Below are 13,646 nucleotides of genomic sequence, written 5' to 3' on the forward strand. Positions count from 1 at the left end.
ATAAACAAAATAAGAACTGTGTTTACAAGTTACTTATTACATTTATAACCTATTTTTACAAGCTGCAATTTAATATTTATTTACAAAATAAGTAAATATATACACTGACCTGTTCCTCCGTTACCATTAATTGCTACTTTTTCTTCTTCCTCTTCTTCTTCAGGAAAGGAAGTGTCCATTTTCTGCATTTTGCTGACAGATGTTGTTCTTTTTCTTTGAGATTCCAGGTCAAAATCGTTATCAAAAAGCACCTGGTCCACTGGATCAGGTTGGAATGGACTAGGCTCAGCTGGAGGTTTAGGAGTCCCATAGAAATTACCTTAAATGTATGCATGTAAAAGAAAAAATTAAGAAAGAAAGGAAGGAAGGAAGGAAGGAAGGAAGGAAGGAAGGAAGGAAGGAAGGAGAAAGGAAGGAAGGAAGGAAGGAAGGAAGAAGAAAGGAAGGAAGGAAGGAAGGAAGGAAGGAAGGAAGGAAGGAAGAGGGAGGGAGGGAGGGAAGGAAGGATGGTTGTCAGGATTTTTGCAATAATCCATTCTCATTAACTTTACTTAACTTCCCTGAATGGATTATTCTAAGGATCAGCTGATTTACATATTACTACTGTAATTTATCTGCATGTAATCAGGGCTTCATAAGTTATTATGTTTAGACATTAATAGTCTGAAAATGAAATTGTTTTCTTTTTAATTATTAACATTCCAAAGTAATGCATTTAAGATAAGCAGCCATATAAATTTGTAAAACAATGCTTTTTTATTCCTCATATTTATACAGCCACGCATCTCACGTATGTAACAAAAATAGAATAAGTGAATAAATAAGTTTAACAAAGAATTTAGGTTCATGGTCATCTGCACAAAGGCAAACAATGCCAGAAATAAATATTTGTGGAGTATTTTATGGTAACAAGGTAATACAAGTCCCATTACTTTGACATTGTTGCAGTTTCTTTTTGTCAATCCAAAGTACACTACATCAAGAGACAGATTCCACAATAAGACTAGAATTATATTTTATTGACATAGCTTTAATAACAGATACTAACAGATGATAACTTTTCCTCACCTCCCACTTTCCAGTGAGTCAGGAAAGAGTCTCTTCTTTACTTATGATGATTTGTTGAGCAACTGTTTGAAATTACAACAGCACTGAATGAAAGGATTTACCACCCTGCCTGAAGTTCTGGCACCGTGCAGTAACATGAACAAAATCTGGGCACTGCTGCCCATCCTTACGACCAATTGTAGGGCTTCTGCAGGAAGCCTCCCCACTTGATGTTCCCCCCATCCCACCCCTTTAGGTCACTGTAAGTCATGGACCTGCATCCCACCATGCCTGGGTCCCACATTCTTCCCATCAACTCCCACTCATGGCTCAGTTCACTTATCTTTTCCATAGATTTCCTTCAGGAAAGCAGCCAATCTGCTGTGCAATCTTCCTACACAGAGGCCATGTGAGTTGTTCCCTGAGGTATGTTTAACAACTGCAACAGGAAAAGCTGGGATTGTGGTAATTAAGCAAGGTGTTAATATGGGTACTTTGCTTAATAACCATCACGACTTATGACTGTAATGGGCAGACTCCACTATGGTCATAAGTCAAGGACTATCTCCCTTCTTAAGGCTTAAGGAATATTTCTGTCTTCTTTGCTTACATAATAGTTTCTGAATATTTGCTTCAATGTTGCCTCCCTGGTTCTCAACACCTACTGTATTGATATCACTACTTAGATTCAATAATTTGAAAATGAAAAACAGTCTGCAGATTTTAAACTATTTTATCTGGATGTCAAGTATCCCGGTATCTTTTTAAGAGTTATCTTTGATTCTTTGTTCAAAGTCACTTATCCAATCATTCCTTGCATGACAGCTACTCCTACACTATTATTCTCCTACAGGAAACACAAAGTGACACAATTTAGATGATAGCATCCTGGATTATTATTTACAATCATCATAGTACAAAATCCTGGATCATGCCTTTTTGATTTTTCTTGACAGTGAGAATAGCTAGATAAACTTCTGGTTTATCTAACTTCCAGCATTTACTTTTATTGCATTAATCTGAAGCAGCAAGAAAAGGCAAGAACAAATGCAAGATTCCAACAGAGTTATATTTATACAAACAAACTGCTCATAAATAACAGTAAAAAATATGAGTTGAAAGGAACCTTGCAGGTCTTCTAGTCCAATCCCCTGTTCAAGCAGGACTTTATACCATTTTAGACAAGTGGCTGTCCAGTTTATTTTAAAAACCTCCAATGATGAAGCACCCACAACTTCTGTTCCACTGGTTTATTGTTCTCTGTCAGGAAATTTATTCTTATTTCTAGGTTGCTTCTCTTCTTAATTAGTTTCCATCCATTGCTTCTCGTCTTGCCTTCTTGTACTTCGGAAAATAAGTTGACCCCCTCTTCTTTGTGGTAGTGTTCAAATATTAGAACACTGCTATCATGTTGCCTGTTGTCATTCTTTTCAAACATATCCAATTCCTGCAACCGTTCTTCATATATTTTAGCTTCTAGCTCCCTAATAATCTTTGTTGCTCTTTTCTGCACTCTTTCCACAGTCTGAACATTTTTTATATTGTGTTGACCAAAACAGGATGCAGTACTCCAAATGTGGTCTTACCAAAGTCTTATAAAGCGGTACTAATATTTCATGTGATCTTGATTTTATCCCACTATTAATGCAGCTTAGGACTGCATTGGCTTTTTTTTTTTGGCAACACACTGCTGGCTCATATTTAAGTGATTATCTACTAGGACTCCGAGATCCCTTTCTCAGTTATTGCTATTAAACAAGTTTCGCTTAATCTGTATATTTGTTTTTCTTGCCTGCATAAAATTTTACTTTTCTCTACATTGAATTTCATTTTGTTAGATGGGGCCCAGTGTCCAAGTCTATCTTCTGTGGTTTTGGCTATTTCTGCCAGCTTGATGTTGTCTGCAAATCTGATGAATTTCCCTTCTATTCCCTTATCTAAATCATTTATGAAGATACTGAAGAGTACTAGGCCTAAAACAGAATCTTAAGGTACCCCTCTGCTTACTTCCCTCCATGTAGATGTAGTTCGATTAAGGACTACACATTAAGTGTGGCTTGTCAGCCAGTTACAAATCTATCTGGTGGTGATGCTATCTATCTCACATTTTTCTAGTTTACCAAGAATTACGCTGTAGTCCACTTTGTCAGATGCCTTACTGAAATCAAAGTATACTTTGTCCACAGTATTTCTCTGGTCTACTAATTTAGTCAGTTTGTCAAATAATGAAATAAGGTTTATTTGGCATGATCTGTTTTTGACAAACCCATGTTGGCTTCTCATTCTAGGTACATGTGTAATTCAAATAAAAAGAATTAAAAAAATATAAACATCCATTTCTATATATTGGCTATCCAACGCTATAGATTTTTCAATAAAACATATACAATTAATTCATCTATCTCCTTTGCAGGAATACAGCATATACACTGAAATACTGTAATTTTCAAATTCAACTCTCTCTAATATTGTTGAAGAATATTTCCAAATGGCTGTCCTACCTGAATCTTCTGTTTAAAAAAGGAAGTATTATTTTATTTTATATTCAGAAGAAACTGTAGATTTTTTTGGCAGCTGCAGCCAAGAACAAACTCATTTTTAATGAATGAAACAGGAAACAACAATTCACACCAACAAAGTATTAAAATGTGTGGTTAGAGCATTATTTTTATTCTTTTGTATGAAGGCTTGTTCAGTTCAATACTGAATTGCACCTCAGAAAGCTAAAAATATATGTTGCTGCACCTGACAGATATTTTTAATAAAATACCGTATATACTTGAGTATAAGCCGAATTTTTCAGCCCACTTTTCGGGCTGAAAAACTCCACTTCGGCTTATACTCCAGTCAACAAAAAAAAAAAGAACTGTCCCTTCGTTCGGAACAGGCTGCTGAGAGAAGGGAGGGCTGGGCTCCCCACGGCTGCCTCAGCAGTTGGCGCGGCCGCGTGTCCGGCGTTCGCCCGCCGACCAGCTGATGGGCGCGGGCGTGGCCGGGCTGTCCCCGGAGCCGGGCGGGTTCCACCGGCTTTCACCGTTCGCCCGCCGACCAGCTGATGGGCGCGGGCGTGGCCGGGCTGTCCCCGGAGCCGGGCGGGTTCCACCGGCTGGGCTCCCCACGGCTGCCTCAGCAGTTGGCGCGGCTGCGGGAGCTGATGGGCGCGGGCGTGGCCGGGCTGTCCCCAGAGCCGGGCGGGTTCCACCGGCGTTCACCGTTCGCCCGCCGACCAGCTGATGGGCGCGGGCGTGGCCGGGCTGTCCCCGGAGCCGGGAGGTTTCCACCACCGTTCGCCCCCCGACCAGCTGATGGGCACGGGCGTGGCCGGGCTGTCCCCGGAGCCGGGCGGGTTCCACCGGCTTTCACCATTCGCCTGCCGACCAGCTGATGGGCGCAGGCGTGGCCGGGCTGTCCCCGGAGCCGGGCGGGTTCCACCGGCGTTTGCCGTTCGCCCGCTGAACAGCTGATGGGCGCGGGCGTGGCCGGGCTGTCCCCAGAGCCGGGCGGGTTCCACCGGCTTTCACCATTCGCCTGCCGACCAGCTGATGGGCACGGGCGTGGCCGGGCTGTCCTCGGAGCCGGGCGGGTTCCACCGGCTGGGCTCCCCACAGCTGCCTCAGCAGTTGGCGCGGCTGCAGGAGCTGATGGGCGCGGGCGTGGCCGGGCTGTCCCCGGAGCCGGGCGGGTTCCACCTGCGTTCACCGTTTGCCCGCCGAACAGCTGATGGGCGCAGGCGTGGCCGGGCTTTCCCCGGAGCCGGGCGGGTTCCACCGGCGTTCGCCGTTCGCCCGCCAAACAGCTGATGGGCGCGGGCGCAGCTGGGCCTTCTCTGATGCTGGGTAGTTGCCACCCGTCATGCTCCCCCGATCCCCACTGTGTTGTCGAGCCCGTAGGGCTTGACACCTGGCAGCACATCCCGCAGGGAAGGTCTGCTAGGGAGGCGGCAGTCCAGCGTTGTTTCTCCCCCTCGTGCGTGCGTGTGTGTGTCAGACCCAAGGGAATGGCTGGTAGGGAAGCGGCATTCTGGCATTCCCCCCCTTCCTGTGTGTCGGGCCCACGGGGCTTGACACACAGAGAAACGCAAATGCCGGACTGCCGCCACCTTTACTAGCCATTCCTGCGGGTCTGACATACACACACACACACACACACACACACACACACGGACGAGGGGGAGAAACAACGCTGGACTGCTGCCACCTCTGCCAGCCCTGCAAGCCTCTGCCGCTTCTCCAACGTGGAGATTTCCAGAGGTATTGGACTTCCAAGGAGACGCAGACTGCAGGGCAAGTCGGCCGAGTGCCTTGGCGACATTCCGGCAAGGCAAAAGGCACAAAGGGGGCAGGGGTCCCTCAGCCGGCTGGGGAGGGGGAAAGCGCGTGCTCTCGGCTGGCTTAACCCAGTTCCATTTTGCAAGGCAAAAAGGAGCCGGGAGAGGGAAGCAGGGAGGAGCTCTCCGCCCACCCTCTCTCCCGCCTTTCATTCCCCGCGTTGAACAGCGCGAGTACACAGTCATTCCTTCTCTTTGTACCTTTATCCACATCCATAACAATAAGAGAGTTGGAAGGCACCTTGGAGGTCTTCTAGTCCAACCCCCTGCTCAAGCAGGAGACCCTATACAATTTGAGTAGTCTCCTCTTAAAAACTTCCAGTGATGGAGCAGCCACGATTTCTGGTGGCAAGCTGTTCCACTGGTTAATTAATTGTCCTCACTGTCAGGAAGTTTCTCCTTAATTCCAGGATGTTTCTCTCCTTGATTAGTTTCCATCTATTGTTTCTTGTCCTGCCTTCTGGTGCTTTGGATGTATAAGTTCACACACACACACACACACCATTCTTTGCTGTCATGTCACCCCAATGATACGTTTGGTTTGCCATTAGGGTGCTGTGTGAATGTGGTCTTTAAATAAACCGCTGTTTATTAAATAAAACAGTTTTTTTTTTAAAAAAACAACAAACCCCCTTTAAATAAAAGGGAAAGTCTGTAGCTTGGGAGTTTGGAGAGAGAAATGTTTTGACACAGTTAATGTGTGTTTCTGTGACGTTCACGAAGCCCCGTTTGAATGACATGAAACGAATCCCAGTTTATGGCCAATTTGGGGAAGGAGGCATCTGAGCGCTCGTTTTCCCCGCACCGGGTCCGGTCAAATTCACACACTCTTGAGCCAATCGAACGCATCCTTGTCTTTTAATCCGGTTCGCGCTCTAGAAACTGAGATTGAAGGCAGAAGAAGAGTTCAAGCTTTTAATGGGGGGGGGCGAGGGCTGCTTTTCTGCATTCCAGCAGGACAGGATTTTTTTTTTATTTTTTTTTTTTTAAAAAGCGCCTTTTGCAGAACAGAGACAGCACGGGCGCGCCCACAAACACACACACACACGCACACGCACCCGACCACGTCCTCTCGCCCCCAAAGTCTGCATGCACGGTTGGATCGGCAACCTGCCGACGCAGCTTTCGTTCCAGAGCAGGGTCCCCCGGAGAGACGCTGCAGCGATCCTCCCCCCGCAGGAAATCCACCCTCTTTCAAGCCCCGCCGCTCCCCCCCCGCCTTTGGCAACCCCGGAAGCGCCTTGGGAGAGCCTCCGCAGCCGAGCCCCGGGCTTGCAGGAGGGCCGCGCTCTGTGCACGCTCATGAGCCGCCTTTTCCTTTGCGGGGGGGGGAGGAGGGAGAGAAGGCTTCCGTCCAGCGCCGGAGCGAAGGCGGAGCGGCCCGAAGGAGGAGTCACGCTGTGTGTTTGTGTGTTTGTGTGTGTGTGTGTGTGGCGCGCCGTGGGGCGTCAGGCCCTTCCCAGCTGGGGCTCCGGTGCCTCTGCCCTGCCGGATCCCGGCGCCGTCGAGCGTGCCCCCCCAGATGTTGCGCCCGGTGCGGCCGGCCCCCCCTGCACCCCCCACGCTACGCCACTGCGCATCAGCTCCTGCGGCCGCGCCAACTGCTGAGGCAGCCGTGGGGAGCCCAGCCGGTGGAACCCGCCCGGCTCCGGGGACAGCCCGGCCACGCCCGGGCCCATCAGCTGGTCGGCGGGCGAACGGTGAACGCCGGTGGAACCCGCCCGGCTCCGGGGACAGCCCGGCCACGCCCGCGCCCATCAGCTGTTCGGCGGGCGAACGGTGAACGCCGGTGGAACCCGCCCGGCTCTAGGGACAGCCCGGCCACGCCCGCGCCCATCAGCTCCCGCAGCCGCGCCAACTGCTGAGGCAGCCGTGGGGAGCCCAGCCGGTGGAACCCGCCCGGCTCCGGAGACAGCCCGGCCACGCCCGGGCCCATCAGCTGGTCGGCGGGCAAACGGTGAACGCCGGTGGAACCCGCCCGGCTCCGGGGACAGCCCGGCCACGCCCGCGCCCATCAGCTGGTCGGCGGGCGAACGGTGAATGCCGGTGGAACCCGCCCGGCTCCGGGGACAGCCCGGCCACGCCCGCGCCCATCAGCTGGTCGGCGGGCGAACGGTGAAAGCCGGTGGAACCCGCCCAGCTCCGGGGACAGCCCGGCCACGCCCGCGCCCATCAGCTGGTCGGCGGGCGAACGGTGAATGCCGGTGGAACCCGCCCGGCTCCGGGGACAGCCCGGCCACGCCCGCGCCCATCAGCTGGTCGGCGGGCGAACGGTGAACGCCGGTGGAACCCGCCCGGCTCCGGGGACAGCCCGGCCACGCCCGCGCCCATCAGCTGTACGGCGGGCGAACGGTGAACGCCGGTGGAACCCGCCCGGCTCTAGGGACAGCCCGGCCACGCCCGCGCCCATCAGCTCCCGCAGCCGCGCCAACTGCTGAGGCAGCCGTGGGGAGCCCAGCCGGTGGAACCCGCCCGGCTCCGGAGACAGCCCGGCCACGCCCGGGCCCATCAGCTGGTCGGCGGGCGAACGGTGAACGCCGGTGGAACCCGCCCGGCTCCGGAGACAGCCCGGCCACGCCCACGCCCATCAGCTGGTCGGCGGGCGAACGGTGAACGCCGGTGGAACCCACCCGGCTCTGGGGACAGCCCGGCCACGCCCGCGCCCATCAGCTGTTTGGCGGGCAAACGGTGAAGCCGGTGGAACCCGCCCGGCTCCGGGGACAGCCCGGCCATGCCCGCGCCCATCAGCTGGTCGGCGGGCGAACGGTGAAAGCCGGTGGAACCCGCCCGGCTCCGGGGACAGCCCGGCCACGCCCGCGCCCATCAGCTGGTCGGCGGGCGAACGGTGAACGCCGGTGGAACCCGCCCGGCTCCGGGGACAGCCCGGCCACGCCCGTGCCCATCAGCTGTTCGGCGGGCGAACGGTGAACGCCGGTGGAACCCGCCCGGCTCTAGGGACAGCCCGGCCACGCCCGCGCCCATCAGCTCCCGCAGCCGCGCCAACTGCTGAGGCAGCCGTGGGGAGCCCAGCCGGTGGAACCCGCCCGGCTCCGGAGACAGCCCGGCCACGCCCGCGCCCATCAGCTGTTCGGCAGGCGAACGGCGAACGCCGGTGGAACCCGCCCGGCTCTGGGGACAGCCCGGCCACGCCCGCGCCCATCAGCTGGTCGGCGGGCGAACGGTGAAAGCCGGTGGAACCCGCCCAGCTCCGGGGACAGCCCGGCCACGCCCGCGCCCATCAGCTGTTCGGCGGGCAAACGGTGAACGCTGGTGGAACCCGCCCGGCTCCGGGGACAGCCCGGCCACGCCCGCGCCCATCAGCTGGTCGGCGGGCGAACGGTGAACGCCGGTGGAACCCGCCCGGCTCCGGGGACAGCCCGGCCACGCCCGCGCCCATCAGCTGGTCGGCGGGCGAACGGTGAACGCCGGTGGAACCCGCCCGGCTCCGGGGACAGCCCGGCCACGCCCGCGCCCATCAGCTGGTCGGCGGGCGAACGGGGCGGCCATGAACGGCCACGGAGCACACGTGCCGGCAGGGATGGCTGGGAGAAGGCTGGAGACGGCTTCCGGTGGTCGCGCAGCTCCATCAGCTGGGAGGCGGCAAGAAACAGCCGCCGGCGGAGTCAACGAGCAGCTCGTCATGGCACAGAATATAGATATGTTGCTAAGAAGGGGCCAAGCTTATACTTATACTCGGCTTATACTCGAGTCAATAACTTTTTCCAGTTTTTGGGGGTAAAATTGGGGTCTCGGCTTATACTCGAGTCGGCTTATACTCAAGTATATACGTAAGTGCCTTTGAAAAATTAAACAATTGGCTTTATTACTTCTTAAATTAATCAATGCAATTTTAATAAAGAAATTCTATATAGCATAAAAGAAACTGCCAAGGCTCCAGCTATTTTAATATTTTGATACTGTAACTATTTTGCCCTTGTAAAATAACTCCATATCAAATGCCTTTATAAACTGTTAATATTTATTTTATTTATTTATTTTATTACATTTATATACCGCCCTTTCCCGGAGGACTCAGGGCGGTTTACAGGGTAATTAAAAACCAAAAATACAAAAGTTAAAAACCAAGTTTGAAAAAGATTACATTTATCCCTGTATAAATAAAACCCCAATTAAAATAAATTAATCCTCAGCCTGGGCCGGAGAGCTCGAAGAGCCAGGTCTTCAGGCCCCGGCAGAATGAACAGAGGTCGGGGCAGTCCTCAGCTCCACTGGCAGCTGGTTCCAAAGGGCAGGCGCCCCCACTGAGAAGGCCCTATCCCTGGGTGTTACCCGCCGGCAATCTCTTACCGGTGGCACCCTGAGAAGACCCTCCCTGTGGGAGCACACTGGACGAAGGGAACTTGATGCCGGCAGCAGGTGTTTCCTCAGATATCCCGGACCCAAGCCATGTAGGGCTTTGTAGGTCATCACCAGCACCTTGAATTTCACCCGGAGGGCAACCGGAAGCCAATGCAGCTCGCGGAGTAGAGGTGTTACATGGGAGTATCGGGAGACCCCCATCACAACTCGCGCGGCCGCATTCTGCACCAGTTGAAGCCTCCGAGTGGTCCTCAAGGGCAGCCCCATGCAGTAGTCCAAACGGGAGGTCACGAGCGCATGAGTGACTGTGCGTAGGGCATCTCGGTCCAGATAGGGTCGCAACTGGCGCACCAGGCGAACCTGGGCAAAAGCCCCCCTGGTCACGGCTCCTATATGGTCTTCAAAATTGAGTCGTGAATCCAGGAGGACGCCCAAGTTGCGAGCCCTATCAACGGGGGGTAACACCTCACCCCCCATCGTTAGAGATGGAATAGTCTGGTTGACCCGAGATGCCGATATGCACAGCCACTCAGTCTTTGCGGGATTGAGACGAAGCCTGTTTCTCCCCATCCAGACCTGGACCGCCTCCAGGCACCGGGACATCACGCCGAGGGCATCGCTGGGTTGGTTCGGGGTGGAAAGAAAAAGTTGGGTATCATCAGCGTACTGATGATACCCCACCCCGAAACCACGAATGATCTCACCCAACGGCTTCATATAGATGTTGAACAGGAGGGGCGAGAGAACCGACCCCTGAGGAACTCCACAAATGAGAGGCCTCGGGGCGCATCTCTGCCCTCCCGTCAACACCGACTGCGAGCGGCCCAGGAGATAGGAGGAGAACCACCGTAAAACGGTGCCTCCCACTCCCAACCCCCTGAGACGCCGCAGCAGGATACCATGGTCGATGGTATCAAAAGCCGCTGAGAGATCTAATAGGACCAGGACAGAGGAGCAACTCCTGTCCCTAGCCCTCCAGAGATCATTCACCAGCACGACCAATGCCGTCTCCGTGCTGTATCCGGGTCTGAAACCCGATTGGTACGGGTCCAGATAATCAGTTTCCTCCAGGAACAGAGGAAGTTGATGCGCCACCACACTCTCAACAACCTTCGCAAAAAAGCGAAGGTTGGAGACTGGACGATAGTTATTTAAAACAGCCGGGTCCAAGGCAGGCTTCTTGAGGAGGGGTCTCACCACCGCCTCCTTCAAGGCAGCAGGGAAGACACTCTCCTTCAAAGAAGCAGTTATTACTGCATGGAACCAGCCTCGTGTCCCCTCCCGGGCTGCATAAGCTAGCCAGGAGGGGCACGGATCCAACAAACAGGTGGTGGTGCTCAGCCTCCCCATGATCCTGTCCACATCATCAGGCGAAACAGGGTCGAACTCAGTCCAGATAACATGCTCAAGACCGTCCGATTCCTCCACATCAGACTCTGCCCAGAGTCCAGACTGGTCCGGATCTGAGCGATTTTGTCCACCAGATGATGACTAAACTCCTTGGCTTGTCCCCGCAAGGGATCCTCCCTCACTTCCTGATTAAGGAGGGAGCGAGTTACCCTAAACAGGGTGGCCGGGCGATTATCTGCGGACGCGATAAGGGCAGCAAAGTAGTTAGACTTCGCCGTCCTTATCGCCGCAAGATAAGACCTTATAAAGGTTCTTAACTGCAATCGGTCAGATTCGGATCGGCTGGACCTCCAACCGCTCTCTAGACCTCGTCTCCGACGCTTCATCTCCCGGAGCTTCACAGAGAACCATGGAGCCCAGCGGGATCTGCACCGGGTCAGAGGTCACAAGGGTACAACGCAGTCAAGTGCCCCGGCGGCCGCCCTTTCCCAGGCATCCACCAGAGCATCGACTGGGCTGTGGGTAAGGGTGATGGGTATAGGCCCAAGCGCCCTCTGGAACCATTCCGGGTCCATTAGGCGCCTGGGGCGGAACCACCTGATCGGTTCCGCAGCCCAGCGGCGGGGGGTGGCATAACGGAAAACCAGCCGTAGGAGGTAATGATCTGACCATGACAGGGGGGTGATGGTTGGTGAACCCCCTCCCAGATCATCCAACCACTGTCCAGATAGGAACACCAGGTCGAGAGTATGATATGGTATCCAGATATAGTAATAAAAGTCAACTCCCCAACTGACAAGCTCAGCATCTGTAACAGCTGCCACCAATTGATGGCAAAACATTTAAAATAGTCTCTGCTTGAAAAAACGTCACCACTCTTGCATAAAAACACCTTTCTATGCAATAACAATGGTCATCTTTAAAGCTATGCATCAGACACACACACACACACACACACACACTGACAGATATTTGATATCATATCTCTTAATCATCCTAAGTATAAACAAGTGATGCAGCACTTTCTTTTTTGAGTGCTAAAATTATTCTAGAGTGTTTTCAATTAATCCTTAATAGTTTGGTAGGTCACTATAATGATAAGACACAACAGATAGAGTATTAAGTTAAGTGTAATATAGATTACGATTCTGGTTTATCGTAAACTATTTCTCTGGACAGCTTCGATATATGAATCCATGATCCTTACTGAAGTCAAGTGAGGACCATGGAGGTCATTAAGAAAGGACCTCACATGACCATAACTTCCAATGTCCTGCCAGCTCCTTTATTGATTTTGCTTGTGGAAAGCAGCAGGGAACATTGGAAATTGCAATCACATGATCATGGGGCACAACCATTGTAAATGTGAGATGGTGGCCATGCATCTGAATCACAATCATGTGACTGCAGGGGTGGTGTGACAACTGGTAATATATACTACTTTTGTTCAATGCTGTCCCAATTTCAAATAGTCACTGAACAAATGATTGGTAATAGAAAAACTACCTATAATTATATCTCATAAAAACGGTAATCTAGAAATAGCTGATCAAATTATAAGTTTTATATGTACCATCATATGTTCCACTTTCTAGCAAAGCTCCACTTTCTTCCAATGCCTTGAACTGATCAACAGGTATAAAATTATAATCCACTCCAGGGACTTCCCCATCTCTGGGAGCTCTTGTGGTGCCTGGAATAAAAAGGCAGAATGTGGATAAATTCTTGTAAAATTTTCTAACTGTATCAGTTTGCAAATTGTTATACAAAACTGACCTAGATTCTGCCGCTCTACTATGTAATAATAAAAACAGATTCAACCACAAGTACTTCATTATATGAAACTAGAGCAAAAAATATGAAACAGGAACAATGTTAAACCAAATTAAAATCAAATATGTAATTTATGTATTTGTTAAAATTCTAGAACTACCCACTTGTCAATGACTCTGGATGGCTCACAAGGATTAATATAGTTAATCCTTGACAATCATGATTATACCATATTTCCTGCAAACTCAGGGTTGGATGTCTCTAGAGCAGGGGTGTCAAACTCATAATGTCATGTGACATGCCGGGATGTACTGTGACTTTTTTTTACATTGCTGGCAATGGGATGGGCGTGGTTTTGGCATGACGCATCCAGCTTGCAGGCTGGCAGTTTGACACCCCTGCTCTAGAGCCTCCAAATGCTAGAAGATTAGATATAGGAAAACAAGCTGAATCTAAATTTATCAAAATAGAATTTTTGAGCCTGGACTAACATTTAATGAACAGGCTTGCAGTCTGGTATATTCTTCTTGATATAAAACTGGTTAAGTACATAACAATAGTGACATGGATCTTTTATCAGCCTCAACTGATAGATCAATTGCCTTCTTCATGAGGGAGAGTTCTGATTCAGTGATATATGTACTGCTAACTTCAAGATTGGAATACTACAATATGCTTTGTGAGTCCATTTGGAGTTCTCATTGTGAAATATAAAGCCTTTGGTCCTCAAAGGAACATTTTCTACAAGGTGCATAAGTTGAACTGTAAAATCTGTTATTATCCAGAAAGGGATACCATATTATAAAATAAGCTGCAGTTGAAATAGAGG

At 51.2% G+C, this 13,646-nt stretch overlaps 1 protein-coding gene across 3 annotated transcripts in view; it reads right to left on the reverse strand.

Moving 5' to 3' along the window:
- Window positions 1-13,646, reverse strand: part of MAGI3 (membrane associated guanylate kinase, WW and PDZ domain containing 3) — a 117,419-nt gene that overhangs the window by 56,794 nt on the left and 46,979 nt on the right. For 2 of the 3 annotated variants that reach the window (XM_083359733.1, XM_083359735.1), the window contains exons 3-4: window positions 12,618-12,737; window positions 110-319 (exon numbers count right to left, since the gene is read on the reverse strand). In XM_083359733.1, coding sequence (XP_083215859.1) covers window positions 110-319; window positions 12,618-12,737 — 330 coding nt within the window. The remainder of the gene's footprint in view (window positions 1-109; window positions 320-12,617; window positions 12,738-13,646) is intronic. The other variant, XM_083359734.1, reaches the window with a different exon arrangement.

Source organism: Vipera ursinii (assembly GCF_947247035.1).
Source record: "Vipera ursinii genome assembly, chromosome: 3".
Classification (NCBI taxonomy): domain Eukaryota; kingdom Metazoa; phylum Chordata; class Lepidosauria; order Squamata; family Viperidae; genus Vipera; species Vipera ursinii.